Source organism: Podarcis muralis, chromosome 14 (assembly GCF_964188315.1).
Source record: "Podarcis muralis chromosome 14, rPodMur119.hap1.1, whole genome shotgun sequence".
In the NCBI taxonomy this organism is placed as follows: Eukaryota; Metazoa; Chordata; class Lepidosauria; order Squamata; family Lacertidae; genus Podarcis; species Podarcis muralis.
The window spans coordinates 5708334-5733201 of NC_135668.1; the positions used below are offsets into that span (position 1 = coordinate 5708334).

Here is a 24868-nt window from a genome sequence, read left to right on the forward strand (position 1 = left end):
ATGGTTCACTTGGGCCTAATCGAACAGCCACTCTTTGCAGGTCACAGGCTCTGCTATTTGTCTCTGACCTAAGAGATCTGGAGTGTTCTTCACATCAAAACCGGGTCTTGCTGAGCTGAGATCAAACAGGCAAAGGTAAAGGATTTGGCCAGTGATTTATCATGCCACGGAGAGCGCTCAGGCCAGAAGGGGCCACTGAGGATGAAGCTGACATTCCAGCCGTTTCTCATATGTGCTTAGAAGAGGGACTTCCAAGTTAAACAGAAGGAGGCCCTCCCCCTCTCTTTTTGCTTTTTCAGGAATAAATATTGAGAGATTGTGTTTAACTACAAATGTCTTCCCAAGGACAGCATTTTCCAAAGCTGATGATTAACAGGAAGGTCTTCACCTAAAAATAACAGAGATACACAGACAATCTCAGTGCTACTGCAAAAGGGGCACCTTCTACCAAGTGTAGAAGAGCAGTTCCTGCAGAAAGATTCAGCACCTACCTTTTATGTTTTATTAAGAAGACAAAAAGCCACCATCCTTCTGAACCAGACCCCAAGCTCTACTGATCTAGTCAAGCACTCTGTTTTAATGTCATTTTATTTGCTTGTTTGTTTGTTGGATTTCTTGCCTGGGGTCTAAGGTACGTCACAACAATAAAATATATCATTTGTAAAACAAATAAAACAGTGTTATAGTGAATTCTATCATTTAGTTACAAATTGTGCAAAGAAGGGCTCTCTTTTGTTTGTTCTGAATCTGTTGCTGAGGAATGTCACTGAGTGTCCCAGAGTTCCTGTATTATAGAAGAGGGAGAAAGAGTTCTCTCTCCACACCTCCCATTCCATTCATAATTTTATAAATCTCTATCAAGCCTTTCCTTATATATCATCTTCTCTAAACTAATCCTGCCATGTATTGTCAACTTTGTCTTCTCAGATGAGGCACTGAGAGCCAGGGCCTTCTTAGGTGTGGCACCTCTCTTGTGGATCTCCCCTGCTCTTGTCCTGCAGAGCCCAAGTGGTAGTGGGGGGAAGAGGAGGAAAGCAGCACCATGGAGAGCTCATAGGGAGCTGCTTGCTCTAAGGAGAGCTGGAAGTGACCTGAGGCCTTTTGAAACTCTCCCTCCTAGGCTCTGCCCCCTTTTTGGAGAACAAGAGCCTCTGGAAGGGCCAGTCCACTGACCCGGAGAAACCCTCTGTCCTAGTGTGGTCCCTCTGCCATTGGACTGGTGAGATAGCATGGGAGGTACCAAAGGCAGGTGCCTGTGAAGGTGGTCCTATAGACCTTGGTGCTGTGGGCTGTGCTTCAGTGGGCTCCTCTGCCAACCTCTAGTCCAGCTGTCCTCTGATCTCCAGCATCTTGGAGTCTGCTCTGGTTCCTTAACTTGGTCACTGCAGGACTTCTCTTAGCAGCAGAGCCCAGACTTGGCACGGATTAGGTCCCGAGGTCAAATCCCTAGTATCTCCAAAGGAATTGGCAGCAGGTGGCAGGAAATACCTGTCTGCCCAAGTCCCTGCCAAGCTGCTGTTTCAGTCTGAGCATCTAATACTGGCCTAGGCGGACCAATGGTCCCGACATGATAGTTGTGTCCATGAGCAAAACTGTGCAGCTGTGTGCTTGTCTCCTTTTACCAAAGAGAGGCCTTGGCTCAGGGACAGAGCACCTGCTTTGAATGCAGAAGGTTTCAGGATCCACCCCCAGACTCTAAAGCAGCAGCGAGAGATCAGGGGTCTCACCTGGGTCAGCGCAGCTAAGTGATGGGCAGGGGGACGACGACTAGGATACTCAGATTCCTCCTTAGCCATGGGTGTGAGACCTTCACTTCACCTCACCCCCCCCCCCCGCCTGCCTCACCAGTTTGTTGTGAGGATGAAGAAGGGTAGAATACAAATGGGATTTTAAAAAATCATCCAAGATAGCTTCGTGTGTCTATGTAGAAGTGTCTACACTGTGTGTTGTGTGTGTGTGTGTGTGTGTGTGTGTGTGAGAGAGAGAGAGAGAGAGAGAGAGAGAGAGAGAGAGAGAGAGAGAGACTGTTGCAGACTGAGCCCAGCAAAAAGTGGTAGAGGAGTAAGCATTCCTGGACCTCAAGGCCGATGTGTGTGTGTGTGTGTGTGTGTGTGTGTGTAGGAGGCAGCAGGTACAGAAAGCACCCAAAGCTGCCTTTATAGTTGCTCATTCCTATCACCCACCTGGCCCAGTATTGCAGCTGCTTCCCAGGGTTCTTGCCACAGAGGCTATTCCCATCTCCAACTTCCTGGGATCCTTTTTAATCAGAGGTTGAACCACAGAACCTAGTGAAACCCCCTGTCCTCAGGACCTTTCTCCAAGTCTCCTCTCCTGTCTCTTAAGCCCCTTCGCTCTAGGTGTGCCCTCTGGGGCCTCCTCTGCACCTTTCTGTGGGACCGACAGCCTTTCAGGTCCCCCCCCCTCAAGTTTCTCTTCTTCTGGCTGACCTGAGACCTTCCTTTCTGCCAAATCTGTGCCCTACCAATAAGCTCTGGGTCTCTATTCCCTGTACCTCATATCTGGAAACCTGCAGGAGCCAGGCACTTTGGGGACAGAGTGTGGGTGGCAGAGACAGAGAGGGTCCGGGTGACCGTCTTCCACCTTTGCCAGAATCTGTGATGGCCTTTGCAGAAGGACAAAGCTCCACTGGTGATGAGTCCCTAAAGCCAAATTCCTCCAAAGCGAAATGTTCATTGGGAAGGATTCTTCAGCCAGCTGCTGGTGGGTAGCTGATCCCAGGAATGCATCGTCATTCCCTGGCGGGAAGGTTTGGGCTTGTGTCGGATCAGGACAGCCATGTGCTTGAGAGCAAATGAGCCCTGAGAAATCAAGACACATCACGCACCACACCTTGGGCTGGGGAGGATTTTCCTTTGCCAGGCTCAGCGCTGGAGCTTTTGAAAAGTTTCCAAACAGAGAGGAAATGAAGGATATGAAATTTCCGGAGGCACAGGTGCCAGGTATCTTCAGTGTTATGAAATATTTACCAAGGGAAGCGGGGGCTGCTGGATTTTTTGCATGCCTCCAAAATTATCCCCAAAAAGTGTCATTATGCACTCAGCTCCTGCAGCCACGAGATGGTCGCTTGGGGCCAAACAGCTGAGATTCCTCCCTTAAGCTTCTTTGGCATCCGATGCCTCCCCCCTCCCCCCCAAAAAAAACCCTCTTGGAGGAACGAGCCTCATATGAAAAAGGGATCACTTTGATGGAATTGAAACTATAACCAGCTACTAAATCAAGAGAGCTAGGAAATTCCAATTCATCCAAAAACATGCTTCTCTCCTATGGGAAGCTGTTATTATGTGGATGTTAAAATCCTCTTCCTGTATGGGGGAGAGGAAAAAAACATTATGGAATTGCAGAACTACAAGAGCATGGTTTATTAAATCCATGGGAAAATAATTCCACCTTGGAGGACCCGAGGGCTCAGGCTTAATTTCTGTCCACTGGCTGAGCTTCTTGCTGGTGCTCCAGGGAGGTCGCCGCAGATGCCTGATGACATCATCACGAATCAATATTGAAGGAGGAATGAAAATTATTCACTCGCACGTCGTTCCAGGACATATTTCAAGAGAGGAAATGAAAGGTTACACTGCATGCCATCCATGTTGATTCGTTGGCCAGTGGTGATTGTGATTTGGTTGCTTTTAATTGCAGAGTTTAAAAGGAGATGGTAGAAAAAAGAGACTCAGTAGATGCATTTAATGTTCATGAGTTGGCTTAAAAAAAAAAAAGTTGTCCTGTCCAAACTGGGTGGATGTTAGAAGGAATTTGTATTCAAACCCCCACACCACTTCGGTTCTATACAGAATAGAGCAGAAAAATGTCAAATTTGAAACTGGGATGGGTGGGTAGGTTTTATACAATAATTTCTTAGCTGCAAAGAAAAGAAAGCCTGGTGTGAGATTTATGTTTTCTATCTGAAGTGAATCCCCTGGGCACTGGGAAATTTCTCTTTCCATAAACGTGAATGAACTTCATTTTACTTGTCACTAAGAAATGGATGAGACACATTCATTCTCAGTTTTGTGTTCAGCACTGACCAGGATGTGTCCACAGGGCCATTATTCCATTTACCGTACTTTTTGCTCTATAAGACTCACTTTTTTCCTCCTAAAAAGTAAGGGGAAATTTGTGTGCGTCTTATGGAGCGAATGCAGGCTGCGCAGCTATCCCAGAAGCCAGAACAGCAAGAGGGATTGCTGCTTTCGCTGCACAGCGATCCCTCTTGCTGTTCTGGCTTCTGGGATTCAGAATATTTTTTTTCTTGTTTTCCTCCTCCAAAAACTAGGTACATCCTATGGTCGGGTGCGTCCTATAGAGCGAAAAATACGGTAGTTTCATAACATGAGGCAAGGGGCGATTGAGGTGTTGTCATGGGTGGCAGAGTATCTTATACTCTGCTTAGCTGTCTCCCATTTCCTTATTATTTTGGAACAGTGGAGGCTGGCCGGTTGCTTTAGATCACCCTGTGGTTTCTTTTTCATAAGGCAGGCCGTTCCAACGACACTCCATGCTTTGGGCAGGCAGGAAATCTGGAGAGAATTGGCTGACTCTTCCTCCCAGCAGCAACTGGAGACAGTCTGCTGACAGTTTCCCAATTCCCAGGCCATGATCTTGAAGGCTGTAGGTGCCTCTATGACAACCCACTACGTGTTGTTGCCACACAATTTAAAGGTCGGAGCCATCAGTGGGGCTTTGATGGATCTGTGTGATATCCTGGGGTTCTGTGCCTGCTCCTAAGTAGAGGTTGCCTCTCAGCCTGAGGCTGTGAGGCCTCTTTTCTTTGGATTTGGGGTGTGAGGAGCCAGCATCATTGACTGAAGCCCTGGCTGATGATGTCCTAGAACTGGGCTGGCAGGGGGAAACAAAGACCAGAAGATGGAATAGGCAGAGCAGAGCTGTGGTCCACAAGTGCACAAGACAGGTTGGAATGGAAGCACCTCTTCCCATTCTGATGCAGTTTGCACATCTGGCAAACCATGCAGGAGGCCTCTGATTCCTTGTAGGAGATTGACAGTCCTTTTGAGGGGAAACTGGACTGGCAGAAGGATAGCATCCTTTACCCACCATGCATATGCACTGACTCGTTTTCTTTCCCCTGCCTGTGGCCGCTGGACAAGGGCTTTTGAAGTGCTACTAATCCTGTTGAAAGGAGTCTAGAAAGGGGACGAGTAGCAAGAAGGCCTCTTTCCTCCAAGCACCTTCTAGAAAAATAGTCTGCGCTGCCTCAAGGCCTACCTTGCCCTGCAGAGGAAGGGAGGGAAGGATGGAAGGAAGGAAGGAAGGAAGAAGAAGCTCTTCCCTCTCTGGGCAAAGTTATCCAGAGCACCTCCTCCACAGAGGACGAGGTAGGATCTACAAGGAGAGCCCTATGGAATTGGACCAAGGGTGGTTTCCTTAGCCCTGCACCCTGTTTTCAGATGCCAGTGGGAAACCCAGAGGCAGGACATGAGGAAGGCTGCCTTGAGGGGATGCACTCTGCCAGAGCCTTGCCCCAGCATCCTTGGGGGGCACATTTCATGGCTCCAGTCTAAGAACTGGGCCAATCACATGCCTTTTCTGGATATTTATCCCTCTATTTTTCTGAAGGCTGAAGTGGCTTACAGCATTTCAGCATTTTAATGTCCTAACTATGAAACACCAGTAAAAATAGCATTCACAGGGTGAGGTGGTGGTGGTGGGCTCTCCCTCTCCCAAGAACCGGGTGAGATCCCGGAATTCAGATGCCATGGGAGAGCAGGGACATTGGGAGTTCAGCTCTGGGCTGCAGTTAGTTTCTGAGCTGCGAGGCGATAGCAGCAAATGTTTATGTGCTTTCCGTGTTACTTGCAAAATATATCAAGTGTTTCCCTCCATCCTACTGCCCCCCCCCTTCCAATTTGGCTCGGTTCCATGGACCGTGCCCCCCTGAGCTAAATTACTTAACTGCTTACAGTGCCACATAGCAAAAACATGACACCCCTTTTAGCAAACCACGGAATGCAACTCTGGGGTTCAAACCAAAACAAATGACCTCAGCAACTCTTGGGAGATTATACACACACACACACACATACATATTTACACACACACACTTAAAGCAGAATTAAGTTGTAAAACCCAATGGCTGATTTATGGCCGCAGTCAGCCTTAATTAACATTGATTCCAGGGGAATAGTAAACGTTGAATAGGGTTCACAATTGAAGCTGAACAATGCCCTCTCTGGGTGTTGTTCAATTTGTAGCATGATTTACATGGAGGCGAGCCCTTCCATTCCTGGGGTTATCCCTTTTTCATCTGGTCCTTGGGATGAGTTATATATAACCCACTGATAGCAACATTTGCTGTCAAATAGTCCCCTTGATTTAAAGTTACCCACTACAATGGTCACTATAAATAAGAAGGAAATAAAAGAGGGAAACGAAAACCCAATTTGAAGCTTTGCAGGGATTCCTTGTTTGGGCAATGTGTCATCGCTTGTCCAGGCCCGTGGCGTTTTTACGAACTGGCCGTAATGAAAGTCAGATCAAATGTACGGGCTCTAAACATTTAATCAACAACCACTGGAACCGGACAAGTTCTTTAAAAGCCCCAGCAAGCTCAAATTTATTGTCTAAGAACCTTGGTCTTGGTGGGGAGGGAAGCCGGTGGAGGAATGGCACTACCTGACACCAAACGCCTAAAACTTTCAAAACGTGAGTTATTTAAACATAAGGTTGTGCTTGTAAAGCCGCCAGCTGCTGGATTTCAAGATTTGAAACCTTTCCAAGAGTTTGGACGAGGTACTTTATATGGGCAGGAGAGTAAATACTCCAATTTTACTGCCAATTTAGAGGCGCTCAGTTTACAGTAATGAGCTTGCCTGGACCGTCCTTTGTTTATAGAAAGTGGAACAGGAAGAAATGAACGTTAACCATTAACAGTAGCAATCCCTCAAGCCTCTCCTCCTCTCTCTGCTCCGTGCCAGGCTGACGCCTTGCTCTTATTGGAAGGCTGGCCGGACACCTTGTCAACCGCAACTGGTCATGTAGAGAATAAAACTATTGGAGTGGATGCAGGGTTGCTCAAAAAGTGGCCTTTCAACAGCATTCTCCAAACGCTGTCTGTGGAACTCATTGTCACAGGATGTTGGATTGACTACTTGCACCAGCAGCTTGTCAGGATCAGCCCTTCCATTAGGCAGAGGGAAGCATCTGCTTCAGGCGGGACGTGGCCAGGGTTAGCTTCAGCCACCTTCCTTCACCCCCCCTCACCCCCCAAATCTCTTCAGCTAGCATGCTGCCCTCACAGACCTGGGTGGGGAAATGTTGCCTAATTCCTTGTGTGGGAGTCAGATTCAGTGGGTGGTCCAGTTGGATCCTGCACATGGAATGAGGTCATGCGTCCCATCTTGGCCTTCTTTGCCTCAGGCAGCAAAATCTCTTGGGCAAACTTTGCTGAGGTCTGGACAGTGGTGGTGCTGAAGGCTGACATCTCTTCGTTGCTCAGATCTGGAAGGGGTAAAGGTAGGGCTGCCATACGTCCATAATTTCCCAGGTATCGGTGGGATTCGCCCGTCGTGTGTGTCCAGATTTTCACTTGAAACAGAGCAACCCTAGTTAAGGGATATCACCTGACCCACTCTGGCCTATAGGTGAGATTCCTTGGGTGGTGAGGTTATTTCATGGCTCCATAGGTCCTTCCCTCAGCCAGAGCTGGCAGCAGGGGGCAGAACAATGGCTGGACATACCTTAAGGTTAATCATGTGGCATACTTCAGAGTACACAATTGCAGCTTAAAGCCCTCTCCTGGCACCTGCAATTTATATGGGTTGGAGTAGTTCCTACTGAAGCAAACAGGATTCCCCCCTGTCTCCAAACACAGGTGTGTGCAGAGAAAATTCACATTGGGACTGCAGTGACAGGGGATCCTAGGGAGCACAATTCAAAGTGTTGGTGCTGACCTTTAAAGCCCTAAATGGCCTCGGTCCAGTATACCTGAAGGGGCATCTCCACCCCCATCGTTCTGCCCAGACACTGAGGTCTAGTGCCGGGGGCCTTCTGGCGGTTCCCTCCCTGCGAGAAGCCAAGTTACAGGGAACCAGGCAGAGGGCCTTCTCGGCAGTGGCACCCGCCCTGCCACCAGATGTCAAAGAGAAAAACAACTACCAGACTTTTAGAAGACAACTGAAGGCAGCCCTGTTTAGGGAAGCTTTTAATGTTTAATAGGTTATTGTAGTTTAGTGTTCTGTTGGAAGCCGCCCAGAGTGGCTGGGGAAACCCAGCCAGATGGGTGGGGTATCAATATATTATTATTATTATTATTATTATTATTATTATTATTATTATTATTATCACCGCGCCCCTGCCCCCCGGTCTCATGCCAGAATCCAAAGCCAGATGAGGGCACAGGGAGCACTGGCTGGTTCTGCAAGAAAAATTGTACCCTCAGGGGCGAACCTCACAATTAATGTTGGATGTTGTGTGGTCTTCAACTCGCCAGTGCTGCTCCATACTCAGGTCTGGACTCCCAGAACCAGTCTCCATTGCGGGCAGTTGGGTTCACCAGCAGCAGGATAGTGTGGCTCCTCCCCCTTTCATTGGGTCTTGTGTGGGAAGAGGCGGGAAGAGTCAGCCTGTGCCAAGCTGCTGCCTTCCAGGTGTCATTGGACTACAACACCCATCAACCCTAGCCAACACAGCTGTGTCCCCATCAGCCTTGGTGCTGTATGGCTAGAAATGGTGGTAGTTGTAGTCCAACATCTGGAGGGCACCAGCTTGGGGAAGGCCGCCAAGTGTTGTGCTGTTGTTGTCTGTTGAATGTCTCAGTCGCTCCCATCTCTGAAGGTTGGATCTCTGCTTGTTTTTGTGAAATCGGGCATCTGGTTTAAGAGTTGAGCTATCTGGTCTTCTTTGTGATGTGTCTTGTATACAGTAAAGAACTTTGGGTGCCTGGAATCCTGTGAAGAAGGTATTCTGTCCCCTACTCAAAAGGCGTCAAGGAGTTTTATGTGGTGGTGGTGTAGCAAATGGAGAAGCAGAGAGGGAAAACTTGCACAGACTCAATGGACTGAGTGGCAGCTAGAGATGGGTTTTGAGAAGGGGTGCACCAGAAAATGTCCAGATGGATGGATACATAGATAGATAAATAAATAGATAAGATAATTAGATAGATGATAGATGATAGATAGATGATAGATAGATAGATAGATAGATAGATAGATAGATAGATAGATAATAGATAGATAGATAGATAGATAGATAGATGATAGATAGATAGATAGAGGTCTTCATGTTCGCAAGGGGGAGGGGAGTATGTGCCATTTGGATTTTCCGCCTTCAGCACCGAAATATTTTGAGCCAGTCCTGCATCTTGGATCAAGGCTACTGTTAATTCCACACAATGTGTTTTCATCTCAATCAATGGCTTGTTTCCTTGAAGAAGAGTAAAGTTGGAGATGATTTCACATTATCTGTGTGATTCCCATGACGAAAAGGTTTATGTTTTGAGATGGGGTATTTGGATGGCTGAGCTCTGGGCGGATTTGCCTTCATTCTGGATAGTTGTGAGATTTTAACAATTTGGGGTTTTGCAGTTTCTCTTTGTGCTCCGAGAATCCCAATTTCAATTTCAGGCAATCCACTTAAAGCTTTAAATCCTATCTCTCTTGCAAAAGGACTGTTGATTTGGAGTGACAGATGGATCCAGGCTTTCATGTTAATTTGCAGGAGCTGGTGAGCTGGCCAAACTTGCTGCAGCAGATCCTGCCCATGGCGTGTGTGGCAACACACACACACACACACACACACACACACACACACACACACACTTCATTACAAACAAGAGCCGCTCCCCAAAATAAGATGTGCCAAGACACCTTAACAGCACAGATGAGAACAGTACCACCATCTTAGTAGCTGCAAGTTTTTTTTTATAAAAAAACCCTCTGTGGCCTGGAAGCTCATTTCTGAATACCAGACTTAGCACTTGGCCATGGAAAAGAAGCAGCAAAGTAGCTGAGGGCATGTACCTCAGGAGCACCTTGCAGATTGAGGGCCACCACCAAGAATGCCCTACCCTAGAGATCATCCTTAAATCAGCCAGAGCATCCTTTGCTAACCTGATGCCCTCCAGACGTTCTGGACTACAACACTGGTCAACCCAAAACTTGCAGCAGGAACCACCTTGGCACAGGCTGGTGGCAAGGATGTCAGCGAGCCTCCCGCCCTCTTTGATGAAAGCAAATGAGGAAGCACATATAGCTTAAAAAAGTTACCTTTGTCTTTGCTTAATATCCATTTTTTCCTCATTCAGATTTTTATCAACAACGAATGGCAAAACTCAGAGAGTGGGAAAGTATTCCCTGTGTCCAACCCTGCAACAGGAGAGCAGATCTGTGAGGTGCAAGAGGCTGAGAAGGTAATGTATCCTCGGAATTTGTCTGCTCCTCACGACACCTGGCCTGCCCTATCCCTCGGCTCAGGCAGAGAAACAGATTCCTTCTCACCCTCCATGTGACAACAGTTCAGCTGGCAAGTGGGCACTTTGCCCACCCAAGGGCCCTCTCTGCCCATCTGAGCCACTGCCAGCCATTGGCGATGGGCAAGGGATTAAGAAGTTTCCTGTGTGGTGAAGAAGCAGAAACATTTATCTGGTAACTTCTCAAAGCCCCTCCACCCCCACCTGCCACAATCAGGTGCCCCTCCACCCCCACCCGGCACAATTACCTGGGAAATGGCAGGCTGTGTGCAAATGGAGAAGGGCTCTTAGGCTACCTCTAAACCTCAGTGCCCCAACCACTCTGGCCTCTGGAGTGGAACGGCAGCTCCAGTCCCCTGGGAGGGTCTTCTGTGCCTGAGGAAGGGGCACTCTGAGGCTTCCCCTTGCTGCCCAAAGTCTGCCACAAGAGGCATCTATCTGCCCTCTTCAGCCAGGCAGCCTTGCGGTGGGCAACAGCCCAGTTTACCTGGTTCCAGTTCATGGTTGTCTAAGTCAGCCTCATCTTTTATATATATATATATATATATATATATATATATATATATATATATATATATATATATAAATTTTATTAGTTTTTTAACATATTATTTTCAACAGTAATTAAACATACTTTTACATCTTATTCAATTTTGTTGACTTCCATCAGTCCTGTCTGAAAATTTTCCAATCTAATCTCTTAGTATGCATTTCTTATTTTCCCTATTCCATTTCAAACTCATAACCAATATCTTTATCTTTTTCTACTTTGTAACACTTTGTATATTTCTCCTTACAAAACTTCTTGTAATCCTACCAGCGTAATTTGTTAGTTACAGTTGCTCTCAAATAATTCATATACTTCTTCCAATCTTCTGTAAATCTCTGGTCCCATAGGTTTCGAATCCTTCCTGTCATTTTGTCCAATTATGCATAGTCCATTAATTTCGTCTGCCATTCTTCTTTCGTCGGAAGTCAGCCTCATCTCAACCCTAGTCCATTCCAGGTGCTTCAGACTACAGCTCTCTGCTTTAACGCCTTATCATGTCTTCTTTTCACCTGTGCATGTTTTAATCCACCGAAAGACGCCTTGAGTCTTTTTGAGAGAGAAAAAGTTTGTAAGGAATTTAAAAAAACTGCACTAATGAAATGGGTGGGAACAAATCCTAAATGTCTTTCGAAGACACCTATCAGTCAGTCCGTCAATCCACCGACATCTTTTCTTCCCAACAAGAATTGTTTCTGGTGCCGTGTTTGTACTTTGTACTCACTAAGGTTTCTCTCCCACCCCCACCCCCCTTGACAGCCTGACACAGACAAAGCCGTGAGGGCCGCTCGCCTCGCCTTCTCTCTGGGCTCTGTGTGGAGGAGGCTCGATGCCTCGGAAAGGGGGCGCCTTTTGGACAAGCTGGCTGACCTGGTGGAAAGAGACAGAGCCTTACTGGCTGTAAGTTTTGCAATGGGACTGGTGGGAGCGGGGCGCTGTTTTTTCTGCCCGCTGAGAGTACTGTTAAAAATGCTTTGGGCATCAGAATATGACATGCAAATAAGTTTGTTTGGTGTGCTTTTTTAAACTTTTTATTAGAACTGCCACCCAATTTTTACAAAGAATGATTTTTGTTGATTTGGTAGTTCAGCCATGGTCAACCTGGGACCCTCCAGATGTTGCTGGACTCCAACTCCCATCAGTCCCAGCATCATATGGTCAGATTGGCTGAAGCTGATGGGATGGGAGTTGGAGTCCAAAATATCTGAAGGTTGAACAACAACAACAACATATTTGTACCCTACCCATCTGGGTTGCCCCAGCCACTCTGGGTAGCTTCTAGCATATATAAAAACATAGTAAAACATTAAACCTTAAAAAGCTTCCCTATGCAAGGCTGCCTTCCAAAAATATATACAATTGCTCACCTTCTTGACATCTGATGGGAGGGCATTCCACAGGGTGGGCGCCACTACTGAGAAGGCCCTCTGGCTTAACTCTTCTCTTCCCAGAAAGCCCTAATGAGAAAGCCCTTGCTCCACATTTGGGCAATTGAGGTCCATGTTTGTTTATGGCATGGGTCAGTTCTTGAAGCCTCCCGTGTCAAAACAGCTCCCATGACACGGCTCCTAGATGGCATCTGCCACTGGGCAGGAGTCCTGAGAAGAAGGTCTCTCAGCAAAGCATCCCCTTGCTGAATGCAGGCTGCTGAATTCTGCATCAGGAGAGGCTTCTATACCGTCTCCAAGGGCAGCACTGCAGAAACAGGTGGGCAGACCCTCTTGCGACTGTATAGCTTCTCCCACTCTAGCTCTTTGGGGAGAGTGTTGTGTCAGAGGCTTGTGCCAGGAGCAACTGTGTCTGTGTCTGTTTGGGCTGTGGATCCCTCAAACCTTCAGGCTCTGGGGTCCAGACGCACTCTCTGTGCATGTAAACCCCTGCTCTCCAACCCCCTTGACTGGGGCTTTTGTGAGAGATGCCTTTGGTGGACTGGGTGCTCAGTGGGTTGCTCGCAGCCTGAAGGCTGGAGGTTGCCAGTCCCCTGCTAGAATAATAATTTCTGAGCCTGTGCAAAGCAAACCGCCCCCCCCCCCCCGCACGCCAAAGAGAGAACGCTGAGCTGCACAGTTCAGGCACGACGCGGAGGAGCACATGTGGTCGGCCCCGACATGGTGGCACTCTTAATGTTATTTTCCACATGTCAAGTGCTTTGAACTAAGCCGGTAAACATCTTAATTCCAGCTTTGTCAACACTTAAATCATCTTACCACCAGTGTATGCTGTAAAATCGCCACGGGGAGAAGGGGAGGGGCCCAGCAAATCAAGTCAGCTCCCTGCCTGTCGCTGGATTTGCGGTTCCCGAGCCAAATTCTTTATTGAGCGGAGCCCACCGCCTACCATGCCATTGACTTCAATTGCAGGATGGGAGGCAGGGGGGAAAATATGGCTATTGCCCTTCCGTATATCAATGGGATTTATGGCTCACATCCATTTGTGTGTTATACCTGCTTTCACGGATACATTTCCCCCAGCTTGGAACTATCGTGGGGAGATAATGGTGCCTCTTAAAAGTGATTTAAGCGATCTGGGTGGAAATTTTATGGGGTTCCTTAAGAGGATCTTTAAGGTCTTCTTTTTAAAATGGGAATATCCCCTTAAAGAAGGGCCCGTGGCTTGTTTCATTGGGGCTCGGAGCCTTCCTAGAGAAGAGCAGGCTTATTTGATGACGGGCTGGACGCTGTAGATATCACATCGCTCAGCAGGGGTCTTGGCAGCCACGGCAGGATTCCTTGGAGACTTGTTCCAAGGAACAGTGCAGTGGCAAGGCAAAGCGAGGGACACAGAGGAGTGTGGCTTTTTCAGAGCAGGTGTGATGGTATCACCTGCCAAAGTGCTTGGGTAATTGGCGGACCCTTCCATGCTCTGGTAGAAGCATGAGGTGATAAGGAGGCTTTCACTTTTGTTTGTGACAGATTAGAGGGAAGTCAGAGGATGAAGAAAATAAAAATCAAGCAGAGGCTGGATACATCTTTCTTTTCCTTTAACACGGTTCCCACTTCACACAAGCAGTTTAAATGACACACGTCTTCTCTGCACAAAGTTTTGCATTTTTAACGAAAAGCTAAAGTTTGCATTTCATCTGAAGATATTTGGTTAAAGCTTGATGTGTTTTCCAAACTGAATCTGTGCAGTTAGATGCAGGCACCACTGAGTTCAATGGAGCTTCTCCCAGGAAATGATGCCTGGGGTTGCAGTCATGCTGATCCTGAAAAACAGGGCAGGATGCTACTTCCCGCTGCTCTTTGGTGCATGTAAACGAATAGATCAAGGCTGCTGCCTGAGATTTTGGGCTCTAGTTGGGGGTTATCACGATGTACTCCTGTTCTTCAAAACTTACTATGATACCACTGTTTCAGAAGGACAAGCTGACCCTTCGGTTTCAATATGTTTCTTATTAGGAGAGGGTTCTGGCAAGCTCTCTCCCAGCTCCTGTCATTAGTGAAGCAAAGCCCAAGGCTTTCGGTTTTCAGCTTGGTCCCTGTCCATAGGAACTTCAGGTTTATCTGGCTGACCTGAGCCCAGTGGCAAAAGGGAGGCAGACAACTCAAGGGCATTGGGTATTGTCAACTTGAATGGTGGAGAAAGGTGGATCTACGGAGCACACATGGTCTTCTGGGAAGTTTTCCTGTAGCTTGCCACCTGCAGATGAACAGGAGCTACGCAAGAGCATTGGACATCTCCCAATCATGTCAGTGCGACTTGTACAGGAGAACTTCCTCCTAAGATGCCCTCATTCTGTGCTGTTGGGAATGGACCTCTTTCTGGGATACGTCCTGTGCCCCCATTTATAGCACTGAACTTTGGCAACTACCATCCAGATACGCCCATTTCTTTCAGGCTTCTTTGCCCACTCCAGTTTGATCGCCAGGATTCCCCACGGTGGCTCGGAAGTTGCTGACACAGCAGCTGAGATGCCAGGAGCGATTTGGGAGCGTACCTCTCAGATTATGTGCTGTTCATCCACACCCCGAAAAATCTTACCACTTTAGCCCCTTTGTACAGCTAGACCAGCCTTAGCTCACAATGGCACTTTGATGAGCTGCTGCAGATACGGAGACAGGAGCAGCTGTCCAAAGGGGCCCTGTGACTTCCCTTGGCATATGGACTAGGCACATGAGAGGTACAGTCAGGAATGCACTCTGAAAAGACCGATGTTAAAGAGGCAGTCCCTGGTGTGTGCCCAGCCAACTTCCTCAGGCCTTTAAGGGTCAAAATCCAGTCCTTTGGCTCACAGGCCGAGGCGAAAACTCACCAGTTGCAAATTATAATAGCCTTTTTCTACTGTCCTGCCTCTGAATAGGAAATGGTTGTGATCGCTGGCTCTACATGCCTTTTCTTTTGTCTTCTTTCTCCTCCAGACCATGGAGTCACTGAACAGTGGGAAGCCCTTCCTGCAGGCTTTCTATGTTGACCTTCAGGGCGTCATCAAGACTTTGCGCTATTATGCTGGCTGGGCAGACAAAATCCATGGAGCGACCATTCCTGTGGGTAAGTCAAGTCCTTTGAAGCAACAGCTCCTGCCTACGAGGACAAGGCTCTCCTGGGGTTTTATTTGTGTCATGAGTAGACCGAGGGCATCTCTGTAGCTCTTAGCCAGGATGGCAGCTATAGAGAGATGTTTCACGTTCACAGGCCGTGTGTGTGACATCTGCCACTGAGAGAGGGATGTTGTCGCCTCCCACTCCAGGCTCTTCTCCTGGGCCTCCTGGGGGCATTTGGGCTGGTGTGGCAGGAAGCAGGATGCGGAGTGAAATGGACCGTGGGCCAGACGGCTCCATGCTTGGGGAAAGAGTGTGACTCAGAATGTATTATTTGTTTATTGCATTTACATCCCATCTTTTTCTTCTCTAAGGAGATCAAAGTGGTGTGCACAGTTCTTCCTCTCTGCATTTAATCCCCCCAACAACCCTGTAAGGTTGGTCAGGCTGAGATGCAGTGACCGGCCCAAGGTCACCCACTGAGCTTCTCCATGGCCAAAGGGAGGGGGTTGAACCCTGCCCTCCCAGTCCAATTCTGACACTAACCAATCCCAGAGGCGTTTGAAGGTAGAGTGACCAGTTCAGCTGCACTGGGTGCTGGCGCTGCAAAGGGCACTGCAACAATGATCCAGAGCAGAGTGCGAGAGGCAGGCGGGTGCCAAACTTTAGTGTTGCACCAGGTGCCACTGAAATTTGGAAGCCCAAAGTCCGCCACTGCACCACACACACAGTTGGGGGGGGGCAAGAGCAGAGAACAACTGCCCATCCTGCCCCCGCTTCTCATTCCATGGCCTTTGGCTCCCACAACTCTTTTTAGCAGCTCTGCTCAGATGCATTGTGGAGGCTTTGCCACTCAGCCAGAGAACTTGAACATCAATTGCTGCTTGCTAGGAAGACTGTGTCCAAAAATGTGCAAAAGAGACTGTGAGTCTCTGAATGTCTGGTGCTCTCAGGCCCCTCCATTTTGTTCCAGTGGGGTCAGTGGGGGTGAAAGCAACTGCAAAGGGCGAAGGGTGCCTGGCTTGCCATCTCTTGGAGAATGCAGCTGCCCTGAACCCCCAGTAACAACAGGCATCTGAACCAGTCTGTGTTGGGAGCTTTCAAGTGTAGAGTCTCTATGCCCTCCCTTCTTCCACTGCTGGCTCAGCCTTCGCCACGGAGGCTTGGGAGCTGGCTTATGCTCCTGCCCCTCCAGCGGGAGAGCATTTGGACCCTATTCCAGAGTTTCTGTGCTATTGACAGAATTTGGCCTGTTCAGTGCCCACTGCAGCTGCTTTCCTTCCACGCACTGCACCAAGGAAAATTTGTTTCATGGTGGTGATTCTTTTTTCGACAAGGAGGGAGGATGACTTTACAGCTCTCTTGGGTTTCTGTTGTCTCACCAAAGGCAGAGATGGCCTTTCCTCCCCTTGGCGGCAGCGCTGAGTAATAGTCTAATATTGCACACAAAGGTGAAGACAACAAAGGCCAGCGTGAAACATGACACAGGGCTTTTCTTCGTTCTTCTAGCAGCTAATTTAGTTGATTTAAAAGGGGCTTGGTGGGTGGGAAAGTTTGTCCCGGGAGGGGGAGAGACTTTAGGAGGCAGACGGCTTAGCCTGGAATAGGAGCACAAAGTCACTGCAGGCAGAGTTAAACCCGGCACCCACCCAGGGGGAACTCTGTGCAGAAGAAGCCAATGTCCAGATGGTTGCACTGGGTGTAATTGGACACCCCCAAACTGACCCCAAAATCTTCAGGGGATTATTAACACCCCTCCCCACATTTGCACACAGAGCCATAGCTTTGGAATGCATGAAATAAGAGTAAATTCTCACCGAGCATGTGCAGAGTGTCTGAGTAATTGCGCCAGCAAGTCATCCACTGTGATGGGCCAGCTGGATGCAGAGGAATGGTGGGAGGCACCAGCCGGGGAACCCCCGGCAGAAGAAGGCTCAGAGCTCGGGGAGGGGTGGTGGGAAAACAATGAGGGAGAAGAGGGAGAAGACTGAGAAGAGGCGGTGTTGAAAGCTGAAGAGGCAGCAGGGTTTAGTGAGCAGGGAGAGGCTGTGGCAGAAAGAAGTTCAGAAGCAGAGACAGGAGGCTAGAGAGGAAGGGGGCCAAGAGGCAGAGATCAGGCAGGCTGTTGAGGAACCCAGGGGGTCTCCCTCTCCTGCTGCAACCAACTCCTCTTCCCCCGGTCCCCCAGAACCTGAGAAGGTATGAAGAGTGCAGAGTAAAGACAGACAAGGCAATACAGATTCAGCTTGCCTGAGAAGGAACCTGGGGTGGAGGAGATTTAGAGAGCGGTGGGAAGGCAGAGATCTTCAGTCCTCGCAGCTGCCTCATAGGGGCAAGTTCTACCAGGAAGAGTTGCTGTGCTCACTAGGCCTGGCCTCCTTGTTGCTTTGAATAAAGAGTTAAGTTCACAGAAGCCACGTGAGTTATTGCTGACCCGCTCCTGGCACCATCCTCTGTCATCTGAGGGCGTAGCTTCAACTAGGTTTCAATGAGAGCACAGCTTCTCCTGTTTGGACTCACTGGTCTCACCAAGGTATTGCCTGCCTGACAAATGTGTGCCCTTTTCGGAAGCACTTGCTGCCACATGGATTGGGGCTGCCCCACTGTGTGTTGTTGGCTGCCTGCTGGCTGGTGGAGGGTGGGAAACAGGCCACATGATGGCTCCCATCCTTGTGACAAGTGACTGTGCAGAGGGATGATGCTCATCCTTTTCCAACGCCAACACCAACTGAATCTCCATGCTGGGAAAAGGTTCATCTGCTCCATTTCTCTTTCAGTCAGACTGTCTGCTGTTAAAGGTGCAGGAGCAGGACCCATGAAAAAAGGTGGCAACCCTCATTCACTGCTCCCTACCAGCTATGAGGGAGCAACAGGGGACATTTGTCTAAACAGACAGATCCTGGGATTTACTGCTCCCCAAAAGCCCACTCACCCAATCTCCATGGGTTGGCTAGTTCGTGGGGCACTTTGCCTGGGGTCAGAAATTCAGAGAATCATAAAATTGTAGAGTTGGAAGGGACCACGAGGGTCCAGTTCCTTATAATGCAGGCATCTTTTGCCTCTCGACCCTGAGATTAAGAGTCTCATGCTTCAACAGAAGCCTTGCAATTTTTGAAAGTGAAATCCTGGACTTGAGAAGAAAGAGGTGTTCTGATCCATGGGACCTTATATTAGGTCTTATTCTCCCACTGTTTGGACATGTCAAGCATTAATGTGATCTGCAGCTGATTCTCTGGCTTGAATGCTTTGCTTTTGGGGGGAGGACAGTGGGAGAGCACGTTATTGGCCTTGCCCCCCTTCCAGATAGGCCTGTCAGAAACCTCAGAGAGCTGCTCTGTGCACAAGAGGGAGCTTGATGAACTTAATGGTCTTCCTCACTAAGAGGTAGCTTTTTTGTGATCTGATGCTATTCTGTTGAAAGGGGCTTTCAGGGAGTAAGGCGCACCCGCCCTGCATAGGGACCCTCTGTTGCAATGCTGATCCGTTTCATTAGGACCATTCTGTGGCTTACTTAGCATCCCTGTTAATCCCTCCCGGCTGCAACCATATTTCACTGAGCACATGTGAAAGCCCACTCTAAAAATGCCAAGGAGAATCCAAATGAGAACCACAAATGTTATTGATGCTTTTCTACAACATGTTAAAGTCGGATCATTTTCACTGCTGGGGCTTTCCGAGGTTTATATGGAAACAGTAAAACTTTCAACGTTGCCTGCTCAGTTTCCGAGCACAGGAGGCCCCCAGCTCCGGAAAGATCAATGTTTAGGCAAAGTGGCCCATTTTTGTCAAACTTCGTTATTCTGGTATCACAAACGCTGGTTTTATAGCAGGCGTTGGGCGGGCGGGAAACTCTGGGATGTGACTCTCCACATTCCGACTTTAATCTCCATCCTCTGTGTAAAACATTTGCCAAAAGGAGGGTCTAATAAACAGGTCTGTAAAATTCCGCCGTGATTGCAAATGCTGAATACAGGAAGGTGTTGAAAAAGGGCAGCTCTTTCAAAGTCCAATCGCAGTTTGGAGTTTGGGAAGCCTGTGCACAAAAGAAAACTCTTAGGTGAGGAGGGAAGACCTGGCCGTTTGTGTCTGATCAAATTAATTAGCGCCTTCCCAGGTCCTGATTTAGAAACTGGGTTTCCCCTCACAGTTTTGGCCTCTCATCCTCAGGCACAAGGCAGGGCAGGGATGCTAAGAGGCCAAGATGTGTGGACTTGAGCCAAACCTGGTGGAACCACCATGGAAATGGGGTGGAAATGTTGACAGGCTGCCTGAAAGGAAAATGAACCAACAGTGAACAGAGGTCGCTGCAGGGCGACAAAAGTCACAGGCAAATGGCTCTGCCCAATATGGACTGATTTTTTGACTCATTTGCTAGGGTGCTTTCACCATGCTGGGCATTTCAGGTGGCACTGCCAAGCCTCGTTCACTCGCTCTTTTTACATCCTGCATTTCCCCCGTGGCAGCTCTGTTTCACCCTCAGGATTCAGTTGTATACTGGCAAATTTAGGTTGCACAATAAAAGTGGGTTGGGCTTTCTTGTGCAACCAGCCCAAATCAGAACTCTTTGTGGTAAATAAAGTGAAGGAGGAAATGCCCAGGAAAGCAGGGGGTCACAATTGCTCAATGCAATATTGCGTAACCTTCTTGCAAACAAGTTAAGAACTAATGCTGACCTCGCAGGATCTCCCTGAAGGTTTTGTGAAAACAAATCAGGGTGGATGCTCACTAAAGAGGTTCTCTGGAAGAGCCCCCAGATCGCAGAAAGTCCGACAGATGCCTTTTGCACCATTCTCCTATCCTGTCTTTTTAAAAGGGTGGGGGTTCTGACATGGGTAGTGCTCTACTGGGGAAAGTGAACAGCTCAGCACACATCAAATATAGCCTTTGTCGGGGTGGACACAATCTGATGACCCCATTTTTTAAAAAAAATCAGTATTTTCAATTATCTCAAAAACTTTACTTAAAAACAAAACAAAATGAAAGATTGCTGTTGTTTAGTCATTTAGTCGTGTCCGACTCTTCGTGACCCCACGGACCAGAGCACGCCAGGCACTCCTGTCTTCCACTGCCTCCCACAGTTTGGTCAAACTCATGCTGGTAGCTTCGAGAACACTGCCCCACCATCTCGTCCTCTGTCGTCCCTTTCTCCTTGTGCCCTCCATCTTTCCCAACATCAGGGTCTTTTCCAGGGAGTCTTCTCTTCTCATCAGGTGGCCAAAGTATTGGAGCCTCAGCTTCACGATCTGTCCTTCCAGTGAGCACTCAGGGCTGATTTCCTTGAGAATGGATAGGTTTGATCTTCTTGCAGTCCATGGGACGCTCAAGAGTCTCCTCCAGCACCATAATTCAAAAGCATCAATTCTTTGGTGATCAGCCTTCTTTATGGTCCAGCTCTCACTTCCATACATCACTACTGGGAAAACCATGGCTTTAACTATACGGACCTTTGTTGGCAAGGTGATGTCTCTGCTTTTTAAGATGCTGTCTAGGTTTGCCGTCACCTTTCTCCCAAGGAGCAGGCGTCTTTTACGGTAATTTTGTGACTGCTGTCAGCATCTGCAATGATCATGGAGCCCAAGATAGTAAAATCTCTCACTGCCTCCATTTCTTCCCTTCTATTTGCCAGGAGGTGATGGGCCCAGTGGCCATGATCTTCGTTTTTTTGATGTTGAGCTTCAGACCATATTTTGCGCTCTCCTCTTTCACCCTCATTAAAAGGTTCTTTAATTCCTCCTCACTTTCTGCCATCAAGGTTGTGTCATCTGCATATCTGAGGTTGTTGATATTTCTTCTGGGAATCTTAATTCCGGCTTGGGATTCATCCAGCCCAGCCTTTCACATGATGAAGTCTGCATATAAGTTAAATAAGCAGGGAGACAATATACAGCCTTGTCGTACTCCTTTCCCAATTTTGAACCAATCAGTTGTTCCATATCCCGTTCTAACTGTAGCTTCTTGTCCCACATAGAGATTTCTCAGGAGACAGATGAGGTGATCAGGCACTCCCATTTCTTTAAGAACTTGTCATAGTTTGCTGTGGTTGACACAGTCAAAGGCTTTTGCACAGTCAATGAAGCAGAAGTAGATGTCTTTCTGGAACTCTCTAGCTTTCTCCATAATCCAGCGCATGTTTGCAATTTGGTCTCTGGTTCCCCTGCCCTTAAAGTCCTATAGCACTAACTCTTTCTGTCATGGGGGTTTGGGGCAAAGCCAGAAAAATGTTCTAGCACTAATTAAAAGATCATTTTTTTAAAAACTGATGAGATTATAAAATGGCACCCACCCAGGGGCGAAACTAGGTTTTATTTCATCCGGGTCAAAGAACCAGTTTGGTATCCCCCGCTATGTGCATTTGCGCACAAACACATACAGGCTGGAAGCCTCAATGGCTCCCTTCTGGTGTCTTCACCTGGGGCAAAAACCCTGGCTGCCTCCCCCCCCCCCCCAATAGCGATGGCACTGCACCCACCACAAGGTTTATGGTGAGTGTGTGCTGCACTACGAACAACACTCACACCAACTACATTGCATCCACTCATGTGGATGGCAAACAGCCATGTGGGCATTTGGGGGCGGGAAACCCAGAATCCTCTCTTCCTGGTAGTGTGGAAGGTCATCTGCAATGTTGATAATACAGTGGAAAAGTCATGATTAACTAATGCTGGGAACCACTCACCTGCAAGCAGCACCCTTGGGTCCCCCTCAGCATGTCGGGAGATGGGCCTTGCCTCAGTGGCAGCAGAACCGCCATGCTTCATGCGAAAGGCCACAGGTTGGTGACCTCTCAGTGTTCTTGGACTCCAACTCCCATCAGCCCTGGACAGCACAGCCATGCTGCAAGCTGCAGAAGGTATAGAGGACACGCCAGAATGGAGAAGGATGGAGGAGACAGCCATGGGCTAAGACCAGACAGGGTCTAATGCAAGTCATCTCACAACAGAGATTTATTTTTTGAGCTGGATCCATCCTGTTGTTTTTTAAAGTCACATTTCAAAAGGAGCTCTGAGATTCCTCCCTTTTTCAGAATGTTCTCTTTTTCGCAGGACTGGCCCTTCTGTTGACTTCTAAAAAAATCCAAGTTCCCTTTCTTTTTCGGGGGGGGGGGGTTTCAGTTCTCAACCTTGCAAAATAAGAAGGTGGCTGGCTGACACATCGACCATCTTTCCTGTTGTCTCAGGAACAGGAAAGGAAGTGAAAATAATCCCCAAATCATTGTTTCTTGTAATTTGGGAGGCCTTTGTGCTGTTCCAGGAAGAGACTTCAGTTTGCCCAGTTCCCAGATGAGATTATCTGAGCAGAATAGGTTCTGTGTGCCCACTGCTCAAAACCTGATAATGATGTGTGATCTGAGCAGATGTGTTAAAAGGGATCTCCCTGGTTTCTGCAGAATTAGGGCTTCCAAGTTGCACAAGCGGGGGTTTATTGCATGCACAAAAAGCCAGCCCCCTCTGTCTAGCTAGAATGTTTTCTTTCTGTCTCATCGTCTGCGCCTTTTACTAATTAGCCAATCTTTTCCCCTCTCTCCTTCTCCTCTTTCCTGTCCCTACTGCTTCTTATCGGCTCCTCCTTGCTCCCACTTCACTGATAACGGGCCTATCTTTATTAGTCTCCTTCCAGGGCCTTGGAAACATCACACGGAGCAAAAGCAAATCCCCAGCTGGTCAGTCTGGAGCTCCGCACTGATCTGTCTTTCTCCCACTCACCCCACCCCGTTCTGTGGAGCAAACGGAACAGGGTGAAGAAATTCAGCAAGCTAGAGAAGGGGCTTGTTTCTAATCAAAGTCAAGTTGAAAACTATGTTTAGAAACCAGGATGCTTTCTGGATTCATCCCTTTATTATGACCAGATGTTTGCACAGATGCCTCCCCAAAATGCAACCAGCCCCAGTAAATCTTGATGTGTCCCTTGCCAGCCTTAGCTGCGGACTCCTGGCGTACTGAGCGAGTGACACATCCAAAGCCTGTGGGGAACTCCAGGAACCCCTAAAAGCTGCTGTGGGAGGTACCAGTGTGGAACTACAAGGCAGCAAGGAAAGAAAGAATCAAAGGCTCCTGTGTGCCCAAACAGAGAGAATAGGAGGCTGCCCACTGTAGCTCTCCGTGAAATTCATTGTTTGCTCCTTGCTCTCCCACCAGCTAGTCTTTGCTGGTGGAGGTGATGTTGCATTGGGTCTGATTGGATCACTCACTTTTCCCAATGGGGACAAGAGACTTGCTCACTGAGAAGGAGGTTGCCTGTTGCATCTCTGTATGTGTTTCCCGTTTCTGGTCACAACAGCAGTGGAGCGTCTCCATACCGCTCGTGTGTGTGTTTGTGTGGGTGGGTGCACGCTCGTTCCCTTGCTGGGGGTGGGCTGAGGGGCGGAAGACAAATGGAGCCCACCGTGCCTGCCCAGCCCCCTTGGCACTGATCCAGAAGGTCCTTCTAATGGACTTAGCCCTGGTGATCCTACACGCTGCTGCTCTTTTGGGGTTCCCTGGAAAATCCCTGACCCAGTTTTGCTTTTCAGGGAGACTGGAGGGAAGGGTGTTTCTTAAAATGTTGTTAAGTGTGCATATATATATATTGTACATTGTTGTTTGTCACGTTTCAGCACACCCACCCTCCAGCCTTTGCAGGTTAAGAGTAAGGAAGAGGGTGCCCTTTGGCTCAAGGGCCCAGACCTGGACACCAAATTCCCCCTTTTCCTGCTTGTCTTCCTTCAGTCCCTCTAGAATCTGCCTATCCAGAGTGCAAATGCTGCTGAATCTGGCAGCTGTCCTGATACGTGCATGCGGATTCAGTGTGAGATTAAACAGCTTATTAAACTTTCATAAGTTTTATATATTCTATGATGAAAGGAAGCTGTTATGGCTAATTTGCTAACACAAAACTGCTTCCGCTGTCAGCTGTTGCAAAGTTAGTGAATCAGTTGTGGGCACCCAGCCACAAAGAGCATTCATTTAGCAGTGGGAACTGAGCCCAAACTGGAGCTAAATTCATGTAAGCACCCCCCCCCCGAGTTCTCTGTACGCATTGGGAGCCGTGGTTGTTGAAGCAGGGGAGACCAATGAGGACCCACTCACATTATAGTTAGCATTTGCCAAAAATGTAAAGAGGTGGAAGACCCAGTTCTTGATCCACTTGAGCCTGCCTAGTGTCCCTTGTAGGAGTTAAAGGGAATTAGATAAATTCATGGAAGAGGATAAGGCTACACATAGCTATTAGTCACAAGGGCTACCCAGAACCTCCATATTCAGAGGAAGTCTACCTATGGCAAGCTATTGCCTTCAAGCCCTGTCTGTGGAAGTGTTTGACTAGTCACTGTGGGCAAAAGAAAGCTAGATGGATCCTTGGTCTGATCTGGCAGGGCTCTAGCTCTGGGGAGGTCCCCCCCCCAAACAAAAAATTCAGTGTAGAGAA

At 48.2% G+C, this 24868-nt stretch overlaps 1 protein-coding gene across 1 annotated transcript in view; it reads left to right on the plus strand.

The window, feature by feature from the left end:
* Window positions 1-24868, plus strand: part of ALDH1A2 (aldehyde dehydrogenase 1 family member A2) — a 71137-nt gene that overhangs the window by 18269 nt on the left and 28000 nt on the right. The window contains exons 3-5 of the mRNA XM_077918426.1: window positions 10277-10381; window positions 11748-11888; window positions 15347-15476. Of these exons, the coding sequence (XP_077774552.1) occupies window positions 10277-10381; window positions 11748-11888; window positions 15347-15476 (376 nt within the window). The remainder of the gene's footprint in view (window positions 1-10276; window positions 10382-11747; window positions 11889-15346; window positions 15477-24868) is intronic.